This window comes from Dioscorea cayenensis, chromosome 15 (assembly GCF_009730915.1).
Source record: "Dioscorea cayenensis subsp. rotundata cultivar TDr96_F1 chromosome 15, TDr96_F1_v2_PseudoChromosome.rev07_lg8_w22 25.fasta, whole genome shotgun sequence".
Classification (NCBI taxonomy): domain Eukaryota; kingdom Viridiplantae; phylum Streptophyta; class Magnoliopsida; order Dioscoreales; family Dioscoreaceae; genus Dioscorea; species Dioscorea cayenensis.
In genome coordinates, this window is record NC_052485.1 from 14,590,037 (window position 1) to 14,606,953 (window position 16,917).

General features: G+C 35.4%; 2 protein-coding genes across 3 annotated transcripts; both read left to right on the forward strand.

Annotated features, from left to right (window-relative positions):
- Positions 1 to 97: 97 nt before the first annotated feature.
- On the forward strand, positions 98 to 14,187 carry LOC120277970 (DExH-box ATP-dependent RNA helicase DExH6-like). 2 transcript variants are annotated; one of them, XM_039284847.1, is made up of 14 exons: positions 98 to 334; positions 2,134 to 2,224; positions 3,044 to 3,356; positions 3,491 to 3,565; positions 4,693 to 4,737; positions 5,395 to 5,485; positions 5,592 to 5,650; positions 6,400 to 6,561; positions 9,183 to 9,235; positions 10,069 to 10,102; positions 10,224 to 10,313; positions 10,768 to 11,772; positions 11,866 to 12,945; positions 13,306 to 14,187. In XM_039284847.1, exons 1-14 carry the CDS (start codon positions 214 to 216, stop codon positions 13,783 to 13,785), a joined length of 3,699 nt encoding a protein of 1,232 aa, XP_039140781.1. In that variant the 5' UTR covers positions 98 to 213; the 3' UTR covers positions 13,786 to 14,187. The 2 variants fall into 2 exon arrangements, with proteins under 2 accessions (XP_039140781.1, XP_039140782.1); XM_039284848.1 differs by lacking the exons at positions 98 to 334; positions 2,134 to 2,224; positions 3,044 to 3,356 and having other exon boundaries at positions 3,504 to 3,565; positions 4,693 to 4,768.
- Positions 14,188 to 14,680: 493 nt separating this feature from the next.
- On the forward strand, positions 14,681 to 15,729 carry LOC120277880. Its single transcript, XM_039284728.1, has one exon. The coding sequence runs from the start codon at positions 15,049 to 15,051 to the stop codon at positions 15,655 to 15,657; it is 609 nt and encodes a 202-aa protein (XP_039140662.1). The 5' UTR covers positions 14,681 to 15,048; the 3' UTR covers positions 15,658 to 15,729.
- The last annotated feature ends 1,188 nt before the right edge of the window (positions 15,730 to 16,917 follow it).

Below are 16,917 nucleotides of genomic sequence, written 5' to 3' on the forward strand. Positions count from 1 at the left end.
AGATAAATAACGGGTTCAAAAGATCCGAATCCGAAACCTGCGATACCCGAATCCGCTAAGCATTAGGTTTTAAGGGCTCGTCCCCACTCCCGTGCTCTCCACCCCTTCCCGTCTACTTTTCAGTCTCTCGAGCTCCGACGATTACCGGGATTTCTAGAACCAGAACCCCAGAGAGCTAGCGAGAGAGAGAGAGGAGAAGAGAAGGAGAGGAAGATGGGGAAAAAAGGGCAGAAGAAGGGGAAGGGGTCGCAAGAGCAGCAAGCCCCCGTCTCGGAGACGGCTCGTATTCAATTGAGCAAAACTCTTGAGGATTTCCGCAACTCCGAGGCGCAAGGTTTGAGTTTCTGTTTGGTTTTCTTGGATTAGGGTTTTTGTTACTTTTAGTGTTTTGATGTGGTGCTGGTGTGCCCCCTGGGTTTGGGATTGATGGGGTTTGTTTTTTGGGGTTCTAGGGTCTTGGTTGCGTTTTTTTTTAGGGTTTGATTTTGCATTGTGGATTGGTTGGGTTTGTTGTTTTTTTTTTTTTAATTTGAGTTGGTTTCTGTGGGTTAATGGAAAATTTTGGTTTTTCAGACACATTCTAGGGTTAGAGTTTCATTGTTTTCTCTTTGTTCCTCAGCTTATCTCTTGAATAATTTTGCTTTTGGTTTGATGAGAAGTCCTGTTTAAAGTTTTTAAATGGGATTTTAATATTTTATAACTTCCTTACCGTTAATTATATGTTTATTTTATTTTAAAAATTTTATTTTTAGCCTGGAATCTTAAAATTGTCATTTTTCTTTGAACTGTTCATGTTTTGTTATTTAAAAATTTTCCTTTGCTCAATTTCCTGAAATTGTAGGCCATTAATTAAGCATATTTATATATTTTATATTTGTTGCTTGTTTCCCTTGATTGCTCCCTCGTATACCTTTGTTTGATTCGGTTAATTAGAGAGAAGAGAGCAATGCCTTTTTGAAGGCAAGGGAGGCTGGAAAATGTGAATTTTCAGCCATATTGGACACTGGTTAAAGGAAAGCTTTAACAATACTGGAGACTTGTTAACTATATGATATTCTACATAGCACCATTCACAAAACTTACGTGGCAAATGAACTGTTGCATTGAAACCACTGATGAAAGTTGTTTTCATCTCCATAACATTCAGTGTCTCTGATCCTGAACAAGTCAATGCTTGTCATTTTTGGCTTAAATGTCTTATGTGTGTCAATAATATGTGAAAGTGCACTGCTGGTTCTTACCCTCATCTTCAATTGGGTCCTTAACCCATAACCAGTGTAATAAATTGGTCCTTTGACTGAACGGACATGTTCAACTCAGTTCTAGGGGTTAGCACCACTAGTCAAATTTCAAAACCATAATTTTGCTAATTTGGCTTGGAGATGCTGTGTGTAACCTAATGTGGCAAGGATGTGCTGCCGAAATTCCACATAAGCAAAAAGATAATAATAGTACTAGATGGATAAAGATAATTAATAAAATAGTAATCAATTAAGTCATTAGTGAGTATCATGTGTCATCTGACCTGGCATTATTAATGATTTGTTAAATTAGCGAACTTATATGTTTAAATTATGTGGACAATCAAATAGAAAAATATGAATGGTACACTTCCATATAAGATATGTTACTGGAAGCTACTAGACATCTAGTCTTTCATATATATATATATATATTTATGTACATATTTTTGATGAAAATCTATTGCCTCTAACCTGGATCTCATTTTATGATGGAAATTTGAGTTTGGTCATTCTTATATGTAATGTCCAGCTCTGGAACATTTGATAACCTAAGTGGAAAAGTATGCAGCTTCTGTCAAGTAGGTTTGACCCTGGGGGCTGTAATTTCTGTTGTTGTGTTTATAAATCATGAACCATTCTTCTATTGTCGACCATTCTGTTGCATAATAAAAGTTGTTGCGTCATGTTTCTCTCCCAGCCAGTGAATTGTGAAAATCCTATCACCACTTACAAAAAATTATCTCTTTGATGAAATTATTACCTATTGGTATTGCCTACTCTCTTTCCTTTAACATAGTATGCCCTGAAGGATGTTATCTAGTTTGCCTCTGGTAATAAAAACCTAGAAGTTACAATGCAGATCTTATTTGAGCATATTTTGAACTTGCAGCATACACATTTGAACCTGGATTATCAAGATTTGAACGTGCTGCAATACATGTAATGTGCAGGAAGATGGGTATGGTTTCAAAAAGTTCTGGGTGAGTATTTGATTGGCTCAAAAAATGATATTCTATACTCATGCACATTTACACAAACACATTCATTTGTTATAAATGCATTCACTCGTGCACATACAATTTTTTGGATCCTTTGAAATGTTTGTGAAGATGTGCATACAGTATATTTGGCTTCATCATTCTTATACTTTCCAAATTAACTAATGGAGATATTTTTTGGTGACCTTCAAATATATGGTCTGTATGGGATTGGTAATCTGTTAATGCACACAAATGAATTTGTGCATTCCTGTGCATTTGTGTAAATTATTTTTGAGCCCCCCTTTTTTTTGTTGTTAATAACCTAGCCTCTGCAACATGTTGAAGGTTGTCTTATTTCACATCATTGATAAATGTTTGATCATTTTCTTTTGTGGAGTTTCACTTTGAGTTATTCTCTATTACTATTGTTCATCTATGATGATAATCTTGTTTGTAAACAACAATACGAAAGGAAAAAATGAATAGAAGATTTGATATGGTTGTCCTTAACATTCAAGAGCAATTAAGTGGCATGGCCTCATTTAGGGAATGCATTGCTTGCTATAAATAAGTCCTAGTAACCACATGGTGGTGAAGACCATGAATTGGTCATTTTATAAAGTGTCAGTTATATCTATGAGGTGTATTTGATCAAGTGTAATTTAATCTGTACCTGCAAAAGGTTTAATATTTGCTTAATAACTTCTTGGAGTAGCTCTATACTTAAGTTAATGATCATTATTTTTCAATGAAAATTGACATGATTTCTATCAGCCTAGTGCTAAATGATGCATCATTTCTGGATTGTCTAATTGACAGGTATGGAGATCGACGGCGTCTTTCTGTTTATAAAACTAAAAAGAAAAAAGGATCTAATAAGGAGGAAGAATCTACTGTTTCTTTGAAGTTTCAGGGAGAGACAAGCAATGTGCTCCATGATTTATTCACTCAGTATCCTCCAGATGATGGAGAGTTGTGTGAACCCCCACTTGAAAATGGCACCCAGAAGGCTGATCAAGGGCAGTGGAAGCAAGATTCTTGCTTTTGCAAGCCATTGATGCATAAGGCTGACATAGAAAACAAGCTTGAGTTATATGCCTCGAGAATAAATGGGAGTCCGCACTTGAAAAAGGTTAGTTTTATTGTTTAATCTGAGTTATTATTCAGTTATTCTTACTCTTGTGTTATATTACTTGTCACCCTTTCTGATATACATACTCAGTTTTTCCCCTCCTTACTGAATTGTTTTGTTTTGGTTGCATACAGGTCACACAAGACAGAGCTAAACTTCCTATTGCATCCTACAAGGATGTGATTACATCAACATTGGAGTCTCATCAGGTCATACAGATATACCCATCATCCTGCTAATGTAGTTATTATAGGCTTTAATGCCTTCTTCGGTAAAATATAGAGCTGTTACTCAATGAATGGACAATAGAAACTTAGATTCCTGTATTATTATAGATCTGTTTTAAGCATATCGCTTCCCAAAGTGGTTAAGCTTACATGTTACACACCTCATTCAATCTTGAAAGCATCAACTTTTTTTTTTATTCATTATTTAGTTTATACCAAATGTTTTTTATAATTCAAAACTATTTAGTTTGTTCATTATTTATATAATTGAATTGAAATTTATTTATCAATCGGACTAACTTAATTTCATAATTAGCCTTGCTTTTTAATTATCTAAAATTTCTTCTCTCACAAGTAACCCCTTAAATACACCAATTGAATGCTAATAATTGTGCTTTTAAAATATAGGTCTATGATAGGAATTTTGCTATTGTACAAAATTAAATTTTATATTATTTTTTGTTGCCTTTATTCTCAGTTAAAATCAATTATTCATGCATAACAAGGAGAGAAAAAACTATAATGTTACACATATGAAATTATTTATTATGAGGGCGCCCACTGGTAAGTGCGCGTGTTTGGGTGAATGGCCTGGTCCCTTACATGTGGGTAAGCCACCCCAGGGGCATACTTGACCTGCCTTGTCCTTTGTCAGGTCTAGCATCTGGGTTTTGCAACCCTACTGATTGACAAAAACATCAAACGAATATTACTTCACTATTTTAGTATGTAAGAATTCCTCTTTTTAGATTAAGCATATGGAATATGGAATAAATATATCCTGGAGGTTATGGATCATTTGATTTCTTAACTTTTTACAACTTGCTAGCTGCTAACATTTAAGACACGCATGTTGATAGGTGCACAACTCCACTGTTTAGTTGTATTTTTTTGAAATTGAACGGGAACAGAATTATATATTCTTATTTGCCAAATTTAAAATGTTACCCATAGGCATACACATATATATGGTTTACTGTTTCAATGATTTGATACCTTCTCTTGCTTTTTGTTGAATTTTTGTTTTCATCCTATGGAAATTCGGCTTAACTTGTTCTTTGATTAAATGCAAGCTGTAAGTTAAGTTTTCTTCTCTGTATTTTTACCAGGTGGTCTTGATATCTGGTGAGACTGGATGTGGCAAAACTACTCAGGTTGCCAGTTCTTTGCTTGCTTTTGTTTCTGGTATATTGGATATAAATATCTGTTTCTTTTCTTTTTGATATCCACCTGTTATCATTACCATGCTGCTCGGTATGCTGCCAAGGCATATCCTTCATCACATTGCTGAATTGTGTTTGAATATATTACGCCCATCTCTTGTAGCTTTTTAATATCAACCGGATTATGCTGGTAAAACTCTGGTGTGTGGATGTTTCATTTGTATGTTTTCAATGATTACTTTTTTGGATTAATAAAAGGATCACTCATGTATATTGTTTCATTCATTATGAATTTTAACAAGGAGTTCAAATTTTTGGAGCTTACATTCTGATGCAATTTTAATTAAAAAATTTACTTGATACATTAGAAATCAGTTTAATATGGGATTGATATAGGGCTTACCTTTCAAATTGTCACCAAATAATATAGGTGTATATCAGTTGCGTGTATTGGATGTCTGATACCGATTACATGTTGACTATTATATTTGCTGGTTTTAAAAATTGCTTGATGAACAGATGATATCTAGTTCTAGATTCTGTTTTTTTGAACTCCTCTGATCTAACGTTTTTCTAGGTATAGTTTTCACCATAGCTACTATTTTTATTTCCTTTCGGTTTCAAATATATTATTTCTATTATATGCAGGTTCCACAGTATATTTTGGATGATATGTGGGGGAAAGGCAAGGCCTGTAAAATTGTGTGTACACAGCCAAGGCGGATATCTGCCATTTCAGGTACTTTGAATATATTATTTTTTAATAATAAAAAAAAAAGAATAGAATTCTCATGCTTGTTTATCAGTTGATAACATATTCTTATATTTGAACATATTGTTTGTAGTTGCTGAGAGGATCTCATATGAAAGAGGAGAATCTGTTGGAGATACTGTTGGATACAAGGTAATTAAATTTACTTATATTACAAGAAATATGAATCTATTTGGACGGGAACAATTATTCTGTTCATGATTTCTTGTCCGTGTATTATTGCTTGCTATTTGGGACTGGTGACTGGATCACCGTGATTTTCCTTTGGATCCTATGTATATTTATAAAAAACTTTAAGCACTTCATTGATGATATGGCCTCATGTTTTCTTGTCTGTTTATTATTGCTTGCTATTTGGGACTGGTGACTGGATCACTGTGATTTTCCTTTGGATCCTGTGTATATTGATAAAAACTTTAAGAACTTCATTGATGATATGGCCTCATGTTTTCTTGTCTGTGTATTATTGCTTGCTATTTGGGACTGGTGACTGGATCACTGTGATTTTCCTTTGGATCCTGTGTATATTGATAAAAACTTTAAGCACTTCATTGATGATATTGCCACCTTTAAAAGAAAGAGGAAATTTCTGTTGTAAATGTAGATCAGCTATTTACTGGGATGTGGTAACCATCTAAAGCTGTGCCATTTGTCTCCTTGAAATGATTGTGTAATTCTGATGTCTTGGTCATGGTTTCTTATCGGTTGGACGTATTTTAGTACAGTTTTAGACTTTCTGGTTATGTGGTGATTGCTTGTTGTTCCATTTGTTTTCTTGTTTCTTTGTTGTTTGAATTCCACTTTGAAAACGCAAAAGCTGTATTCTGGCATAAAAAGTTTGATGTATATCCTAGTAAATTCATGTATTTTGAGAATTTCAGATACGGATGGAGTCAAAAGGTGGGAAAAACTCGTCAATAATATTCTGCACGAATGGTATTCTTCTAAGAGTACTGGTTAGCAGAGGGGCAGATATATCAAATGCAGATGCCACAAGCAAACCTTTGAAAGATGGCCTTAAGGAAATTACCCATATAGTTGTGGTATGTATTATGATGTCCTGTTACTTAAAATTGGCTTCTTTTGCTTGTATTTGTTTAAATTTAAGATTAACCAGGCAATGAATGTGTCATACTTTAGAAAATCCAATGGAACAGCGAAAGGATAAATTTTTTTTTTTCTCATCCTTAAATACTTGTGTATTTTAAACTTGATCGCATACCTTACAATGGGTCAATAAATTTTGAAACCTCACTGAAACTCTGCCAATATATTTATATTTGAACTTCAGTTATTCATTTACAATCAAATTATGCATACTTATATCTATATATGTGGCATTTGGAGATGTTTTTATTATTGTAATTTTTATCAATAAAGTTTACAATGGAACCATGGTATTCGAGAGGATGAATCTATTGGATTTATGATACTTCTGATTGGTAAAATGGAAGGCTATGCTAGCACTCTACTCCATCTTTGCATTGCTGTTACTCATCCTTTGCATTGCGACGAACATTAAGCAATTGTTCCCCACTTGTTCATGTGTTATGCACTCTCTTTTAATTGAGCCAGAGACAATTTGACAAGGTCCTTTTTCCAGTAGTGACCATTCAAGAAATTTTTCGCTCTTGTATGTGTCTTCTTTGTGATCAGTTTGTAAAATCTAGAAATTTAAGTTTTGGCGCTAATCTATTGCAATTTAATTGTTTGAAGATAACCTGCTCTGCGCAATGTGGCATAATCCTATGTTTGTTGCATGCCCAGACAATGCATTTGTGCTCTTAAATTGCTGAAAAAAATGTCAAATGCTTTAAATATTTATGGATAGATCTAAAAATGTTGGCCATCATGTTATTAAATTGGCAAATACTATTTGATTGAAGGACTGCTACTCCAGCAACTTCTTTTGATTTTATTTTCTTTCAGAAGTGTTTACTTTACTGTCAGATGCTAAACCTACCTCTAGGAGATTCATTTTCTGTTAGGTTTTTGGAAATGATAGTTATGTGATGAAATCATTCAGTGATACTGGGATGTATTGGTTTTGTTGAGATTTTCATTATGGTACCTCTTAAATGTTGTCTGTATTAAGATACATCTATATATTAACACTATTATATATTGAATGACAGGAAGATGATTTCATAACTTAGGCCATAGTTTAACTAGATTAAAGTTAGGGAAAATACTATGGATAATTAAAGTAATAGAATGTCCCTGAGAAATTTTCACTTTCCCAATAGGTCCATCAATTTTTACAGCTTCCTTGGAGATGCCTCACTTTTAAATATTTTACTTTGAAGGTCTAATCACATTTTAACAGGTTAATAGGGCATAAAAATATTATTAGCCTCACCTCTCCTTGTGCATCTTGTGACAAGTATCTTGTTAGGAAGATAATCAGTGGCAGCAGATTTGGCGTGGTTCACTGGCGCCAAGGTCTGTCAAATGACCATGGTTCCATTATGCCAAGCTTGGTTCTGGTGAGTGTAGATCCAGTGCTCATGGAATGGGCACCTGATCCACCGAGAACTCGGCATCGATTCATGCGCTTGAAGCCAGATTCAAGCCCATTTGTGGAGCACATCTCTGGATTCGACGAATGCTTGGCACTGGGCTTTTGGATCTTGCCTTGAGCATTTAAAACTGGCTCCTTAGATTTGGCGGCAAAGGCGGCGGGTCCATTTGCCGATTGTTGGCACTGAGGCCCTGGATCCACTCCGCGAGCAAATGAGTTCGCCACACTGAACCCCAAGATCCGGCACACCCCACCAGCACTGAGCTCGCTTGGGCACCCGTGGATCCAGTGCACCTTACTAGCATTGTGATTGCCTAGGCGCCTGTAGATCAGGTGCAACCAAGCATACTTAATGTTAGTGGGACCGAGCACTCACCAACGCATAGCTAGGTATGTGGAATCCATGGGTGCGCAGCCAAGCTTGCTGCCAGTGAACTGCATCAGGTCCAACGGTATCCAAGCAAGCTCGGGCTCTCATCAACATGAAGCTCACCCAAGAGCCCTTGGTTTCAATTACCTCACTGACACCGAGCTTGCTTAGGCAACCAAGCAACCAGTGCATCCTGGAGTCCATAGCTTCAGCAAAACAAAGCTTCTCCACCAAGCATTGCCAACCTTGCTTACATAGACGGAAGGGCAATTTTGGTATTAAGAAAATAAATGTCTAAACCTAATTATGGGATGAGTAGGGAACTATTTTATAAATTGAGGACTAAAAAGCAATAAAAGAGATTAGAAGGTGTCCTTGTTCATATGATGAAATTTTTCAAAGGTTTTTAAGTAATTTAATTAACTGCCATTGACAAATTTTGGAAGGTGTCCTCGTTCATGGAGTTACATGCAAATATTGAACTTTTTTATGAAATTGTCAATTGTTGGGAAAAGTGAACTAAAAGAGGTTTGCGTATTTTTGCTGCTATGTGGTGTGATGTGTCTGGAGATTTTCTGTTATGTTGGCTATAAGACATCCACTTCAGTGCGGAAATTTTATCAAATTTTCTCTGTTTTCCTCTTGCTTTTTGGCTAATTATTCAAGTACATATTCTAATCTTATGGTGCTTTTAGATGGAAGCTATTAATTAAGCAATTTCATTTTCTTTTATTTCTTTACTGTTGATCTTAGATATATTTGTTCTTGTTCAGGATGAAATTCATGAAAGGGACAGGTTTTCTGATTTTATGCTGACAATATTAAGGTAAGGTAACTTGTGAGCACTTGAGGTTTTCTGCATTATGATACTCTCTGATGAAAAATAAGTGTTGGTTGTAGCTGATATTGTTGTTCATTTACAATTAAAGTTCAAATGTGAAACAGTATCTGAATGTATTGTTTCTATGTGATTACAATTTATTTAAATGGATATCTTTGTCTAATTAAAGTAGTATGCATTTGTCCTCAAATTTAGATAGTATTTTCATCAAATGATCTCACATTGAGGTTTATTGAATTAGATATACTCTTCAGTATTTTGAAAAATATTTAGTTTGGAAAGATAATTCTTACAAGTTGAATACTTAATAGATAGACCAGGTATTTAATTCGGTTGGGAAAGAACATCTTATTTTTATTTTATATTGACATGATTTCTTAAAATTCCCCAAGACATACAAGTAAGCTATGCTAGAATTGGTGGTGTTGTGGATGGTCAAGTGAGCTAAATTTTTCGCTATGATGAATTACGAGGGTAAAACCCAGTGTTGAAGTGATTTTGTTATTGTTTGATGTGTGGGAATACCCTACTGTTTGAATTTATGTTAATAGAATTCTCATTGACCAGGGTCTAGCATGTTGAACCATTATTACACATTATGTTCTATTAAGAGTGGTCCGTCTTGGTGCTCCACTAGCCACCCATGGATGTGGGATAAGTAGGTCTCAATAACTGAAATGCTTGAAAATTTCGGATCCAAGCATTATAGAATTTTTTTTTCCTTTTTTGATTTGCAATATCATTTTTTTTTTTGCAATTAATTTATTTCATTTGTGTGTTCTTATATTTTTATTTTTTTTATTTTTTATTTTTTGTAGAGATTTGTTGAATTTCTGTCCCCACCTACATTTGGTTAGTAGAATGTTCCCTTTCCTTATTTTGCATTTGTGCTTTTGTGATTTGCTTCTGCAAATTTCAGAAAGAATACTTTCCTTTTGTGCTGTATCAGTTAGTGTTTCCTTTAATCTAATAGGTGCTTATGAGTGCGACAATAGATGCTGAGCGGTTTTCACAGTATTTTGGTGGTTGCCCGATAATACAGGTCCCTGGATTTACTTACCCTGTGAGTATTTTATCCACGAACTTGAGTATCTTTTGATTTATTTAAATTGATATACTGTTTATCTGATCATTCAACTATTTTCTTTCCCGAATTCTTTTTTTCTTGCTCTTAACCATCTTCTCGCCAACACTTAAAACTTTATGATGCTAAACAATTCAAGATTTTGGAATCATTTGGGATTAATTAATTGGAATTGCCGAAAGATATTTAAATTTTGGTTTTAGTTTGGGCGTTTTAGTTGTACAATAAAAGTTATGATAAGTGTTAATTTTCTATATAACTCCTGAGAGAAATATCACAAGTAAATTATAGGATTTTGGTAGATTACTTTAAAAATTGTTAGGCAGTCACAAATTATGATTTGTGCATTGGTTTTATCAGTTTAGTCTGGATTTTAAAATTTTTGATACTTTATGATTATTCATATATGCTCTTACTTGCATTGCTATTTTAGGTCACGGCTTACTATTTGGAGGATGTGCTCTGTATCTTGAAATCAAAAAGTGACAATCACTTGAACACCCCTTTCATAAGCAATGAGGCAGAGGATGCTCTGTTGACCGAAGGGTACAAAGCTGCACTTGATGAAGCAATCAACTTGGCATTGTCAAGTGACGAGCTTGATCCTTTACTGGAACTAGTTTCTGCTGAGGCAAGTCCAAACATATTCAACTACCAGCATGCTTCAACTGGTGTCACTCCACTGATGGTGTTTGCTGGGAAAGGTAAACTTGGTGAAGTCTGTAGGCTCCTTACATATGGTGCTGACTGCTCTTTGAGAGCAAAGGATGGTAGCACTGCACTCGACTGGGCTCAAAGGGAGAATCACCTCCAAGCTTGTGAAGTTATAAAAAAACACATAGCAAAAGATATACCTAAGTCAGTGGAAGAGGAAGAGCTACTTAACAACTATTTGACGGGCATCAACCCAGAACACATTGATATTTCACTTATAGAGCGATTATTAAGAAAAATCACCACAGATTCTAGTGAAGGAGCTATATTGATTTTTCTTCCAGGCTGGGATGACATAAATCAAACTAGAGGGAGGTTATTTTCTTCTTCCTATTTTAGGGACTCTTCGAAGTATGTAATTCACTCTCTTCATTCTATGGTTCCTTCTGCGGAGCAGAAGAAGGTTTTCAAACAGCCTCCTGCAGGTGTCCGTAAAATTATTCTCTCAACTAACATTGCTGAGACTGCAGTTACCATTGATGATGTTGTATATGTTATTGACAGTGGTCGAATGAAAGAGAAGAGTTATGATCCTTATAATAATGTCTCTACTCTCCATTCCTCATGGGTTTCTAAAGCCAGTGCAAGGCAACGTGAAGGACGTGCTGGGCGTTGTCAGCCTGGAATTTGTTACCATCTTTTCTCCAAGGCTCGGGCAAATTCCTTGCTAGATTACCAAGTTCCTGAGATAAAAAGGATGCCAATTGAAGAATTATGTTTGCAGGCAAGAATTAGCAATGTTCTGAAACATTGGCATTATTTGGCTCTTCTTCTTGTCTGAAAATCATGTTGCTGAATTTTGTTGTTCTTTTGGCAGGTGAAATTGCTTGATCCGAATTGTAATATAACAGATTTTCTTCAGAAAACTTTGGATCCTCCAATTCTTGAAACTATACGCAATGGAATTGTTGTTCTTCAAGATATTGGTGCTTTAACCCACGATGAAAAGCTCACTGAGCTTGGGGAGAAAATGGGTTTTCTTCCTGTTCATCCATCAACAAGCAAGATGCTTTTGTTTGCCATCTTGATGAATTGTCTTGATCCTGCGCTAACTCTAGCTTGTGCATCAGACTTCAGAGATCCGTTTATTTTACCCATGGCACCAGATGAGAAGAAAAAGTCAGCACTTGCCAAAGTTGAGCTCGCTTCCTTGTATGGTGGATATAGTGATCAGCTTACTATTGTTGCTGCCTTTGAATGTTGGCGGCAAGCAAAAAAAAGGGGTGAGGAAAAAGAGTACTGTTCCAGATATTTTGTCTCCCCAAATATCATGAAGATGTTATTTCTTATGCGCAAACAACTTCAAAAGGAACTTGTTAAAATTGGATTCATTCCCAGCGATGTTTCCTGCTGTAGCTTGAATGCCAAAGATCCAGGAATCCTAAGGGCTGTCCTGTTGGCAGGTGCTTATCCCATGGTGGGAAGATTGCTTCCCCGCCGCAAACAAAATAGGCGGGCTGTTGTGGAGACAGCTAGCGGTGCTAAAGTTAGCTTGCACCCTCACTCTTCTAATTTCAACTTGTCATTTAGTAAATCTGTTGGTTCCCCGCTTATCATTTATGATGAGATAACTCGTGGTGATTCGGGGATGTACATCAAGAACTGCTCATTAGTTGGACCATACCCCTTGCTTTTATTGTCAATGGAATTGGTTGTTGCCCCTCCAGATGATGATGATGATGACAGTGATGAAGATGCAGAAGTTTCCAGTGGGGAGGAAGATGATGAGGGTACAGATATACCATCTTCTGGGCATCGCAGCAAGCAAATCATGTCTTCACCGGAGAATGTTGTTACAGTTATTGTTGATCGATGGCTTAAGTTTGACTCAACTGCACTGGATGTTGCTCAGATATACTGCCTTCGAGAGAGATTATCTGCGGCAATCTTATTTAAAGTAAGTCTTCTTAAACTTGGTTTTCTTCCTTGCACCAACTCCTATTTGCAAGCAGGTTATTAATTATTTTTTCATTGCCATTTTCATAAATTTGAGATGGCCAATTCAGTGTCAAATATGCTATTTTTGGTATTGCGGTCATCTTTAAAGTCCACTGTACATGTGCAAGAATGAATAGAGATGATTATAATTGAAACTAAGGGAATGAAAAGCAAATTCTATCAATACATTTTCATTTGTTCGCTGTCCATCTTAATTCCTCCATTTATTGTTGTATTGATTTTTGTAGGTATTTCAATTGCATTCCCTAGATTCTCTTTCTATGCTTCCACACTCAATGTTAAACCTACTATTTCGCAGGTCAAATATCCGCGGGAAGTTTTGCCTCCAGCCCTTGGCGCTTCAATATTTGCCATTGCCTGCATCCTATCATATGATGGGTTGTCATGCATACCACCACTGCCTGATGATCCACCACCAACGATTGATGTGGATAGCAAAGGCTGGTCTATTCCAGATAATCGACTGAAGGGTCAGAGTTCTAGTACCAGATCCATTGAATACTTGCAATCTCTAATGTATGACCAGGCCCGAATTATCCATCCCCATTCACGCATGCTCCGGGCTGTGACATTCTCCAATGGTGGTCCTCTCACAACACCTCCTAACAATCAAGCTGAGCTGCCTTACTTGAATCCCCAGTCTCAAGCCCCACCAGCTTCAAGCAACCCTGCTCCTGCAAAAAAATCCAAGAAAAGGCGACGAGGCAGTGGCACCTGGAAACGCAAGTCCAAGTCTATTGAAAAACCTACTGACATAATTACTGAAACTAAAGCTTAAGTTCTCTGTATCCAGATCAAATGGTGGAGAAGAAGATAACACTTGATGCAGTGGAGATCAATCAGTTGTGCTTAATTGGAAAAATCAGTCATCATCAGTGTGAGCTCTGCAGTTGGTCTCCCAATTGAAGTGTTGGTGTCTCCATTGCTACTTGGAATCATACTCTTTTTTTATGAGGTTTCCCAACAAAATGAAAAGATCCAAGAAATCAACACAAGGGCTGCAAGGTTGCTGGAACTTATCTTCCGTTGGTATTTCGTTTCTCATTTCTCAGCATTATCTACACAGCTGTCTAAATTAAGTTTTTTCTTGAAAGATTACTCCTGATCTTATTAATCTTCTGTATAATTCTTTGTCAGACCATCAGATTCCTGTTGTTTAAACTAGCATTTGTTTTCCTGATCTTTGAACACTATTTATAGACCGTCTAAATTAAGTTCTTGATTTAAAAAAAAGGAATTGAACTTTATTTTACTTTTGTGTTCTATTTTTTATATTATTATTGTCTGTCTTCCTATTATCTAAACCAATATATGTAGCTTTCATTATGTTACGAAGTTGCTGAGGTATTTTATAAAAACAAACTCAATTCTCAGGAGAAAAGAAAATAAATACATGAATATATTTTATTTTATTTTATTTTATTTTGTCAAGATAAGCAATTAGGTAAAAAAAAAAAGCAAAAAAGTAAATGCTTTGGTAGAGCAAGGGTGAAGAAATATGTGTATACTCTTAGAAATATTTCATTAATAGTGATTCGAATTGTTATTTGTGAAAAATAAGGAGTCATTGGTTCCACATAGGAATTTATGGTTTCATTCTATTTATATAATTCCCCTTTTTAGTGCTTTCTCTAAAAGTGAGAAAAAAAAAAACCAAAGCAATTGAGTGCATCCATGACGATGCTTCTTAAAAAAGCATAAAATTCTACCCTAGGTCCCTAACGGTACCCATTCTTACGCATAAAATCATTATTTAATATATATATATATATATATCCCTTTTACTTGAAATAAGCCAAATAACTAGCTGACGAATCATAGCACAATCCTTATCCTTCTCAAATACAAAAATAGAAAAATTAAAAAAATAAAATAAAGTTCATATCAATCTCTAACGCTGACGTGGATAAAATCTCAAAATAAAAACCAAAAATCTAAATTCCAAACAATCACTATATATATATATATATCCAACCACACGAGAACGACGACTAGCTAGCTCCACACAAAGAAAAGAAAAGAAAAGAAAAGAAAAGAAAAGATGGAGGAAAGATCTGGACCGTTGATCATCGTAGCAATGAAGGGTCATCCAGGCACAGGCAAGAGCACCCTAGCTCGCTCCATCGCCGCCTCTCTCCATTGCCCTCTTCTCGACAAAGACGACGTTCGCGACGCCACTCTCCCTCTCGAGCTCCACCACCCAATCTCCATCCCCCTCCTCAACGATCTCTCCTACTCCACCCTCTGGAACCTCGCCAACACCCAGCTCCTCCTCCGAATCTCCCTCGTCATCGACTCCCCTCTCTCTCGCCGATCCCACCTCGATCGCCTCCTTGATCTCTCCCGCCGCCACTCCGCTCGCCTCATCGTCGTTGAGTGCGTCGCCGGCGATATCGCTGAGTGGAAGCGCAGGATCGAAACTAGGGTTGGGGATAGCTGGCATAAACCGAGGTCTTGGGAGGAGCTTCAGAGGTTGCTGCAAGGCTATGGTGGCTGCACCGATTATGATATGGATGGTGCTGATGTTGAGAAGATCGTCGTTGATACAACCACCGGCGCCGATGCCTCCGGCGCCGCCCTCGCCGCCGTCCTTCGGTTCATCGGCTCTGCTCCTTCTCAGCATGAGAAGAAGATGGACTCTTCACACTGAGTAAAACTAGTTCTTTATTTTTTTTTTCTTTATTTGTTTTTTTTAAAAAAAGTAAAACTGGTTTTGGTTTTCAAACTATATATATATATATAGATATTAATATATGTATATACTTTACATAAATAGTAATTTGATGGATTGGATTGGATTGGATTTATTTTATTTTATTGTTTGTGAAACGTTGGGTTTTGGAATCTTGTCTTTATATTATGTATTTATCTTCTAATTTTTCCTTTTATATTAATAATAAGATATATAATATATTAATAAATCTGAAAATTACTAAAACCACCCCAAAGTAAGTAGTATGTACATATTCTCCCCCCTAAATTTGAATATCCATAAAAAAAAAACCCTTCCCCAAGCATCTAATTGATAGAGTTAATTTAGAATTTTTTGGACAAAATTGACCCTTGCGTGGGAAGTTGTAGCAACTGTTATGAGGTTTTGTTAAAAAAATAAGTTTTCTGTTTAAGAAATAAGTTCATGCATCAGTGTTCATGTTAACCTAAATTCTTTTATTTGTAGTTATAATGTAATCATGTTAACTTAAATTCTTTTCCAGAAACTTATTAAATTTTTAATTTAATATCTTTATATCCATATGATAAAAAACGACCGTATTTATGCTTGGTTGTCTTTATTTAACTATCGATGTTTTTATTTATTATATTGTGTTTACATTTAAAAAGTGTTTAAATATCATTGTTTCTATTTAAATATGTACGAGTGACCAAGATTAATTGGTTTTTATACCCAAAATTAATTTGTTACGTAAATATTGGTTTTTCTGTTTAAAAACGATCAATGTTTCCATTTAAAAATGAGTTTTTTTGTTTAAAAAATGAGGTTTTTGTTTAAAAATGAGTTCTCTGTTTAAGAAATAATTTCTCTGAGTACATTCATTCTCTTCATGCTAACCTAACCTCTATATTCTTTTTGTAGTTATAAGCTTATTTATAGTTATAATGTAATCATGCTAACCTAAATTCTTTTCCACAGACTTATTAAATTTTTAATGTAAATATCGTTATCTCCATATAATAAAGAACGGCTATCTTTATGCTTAGTTATCTTTATTTAACTATCGATGTTTTTATTTAATATATTGTGTTTACATTTAAAAAATTGCTTAAATATTATTGTTTCTATTTAAATATGTACAAGTGACCAAGATTAATTGGTTTTTATACACAAGATTAATTTGTCAGGTCAATATTTGTTTTTCTGTTTAAATATGAATATTTCTATTTAAAAAAT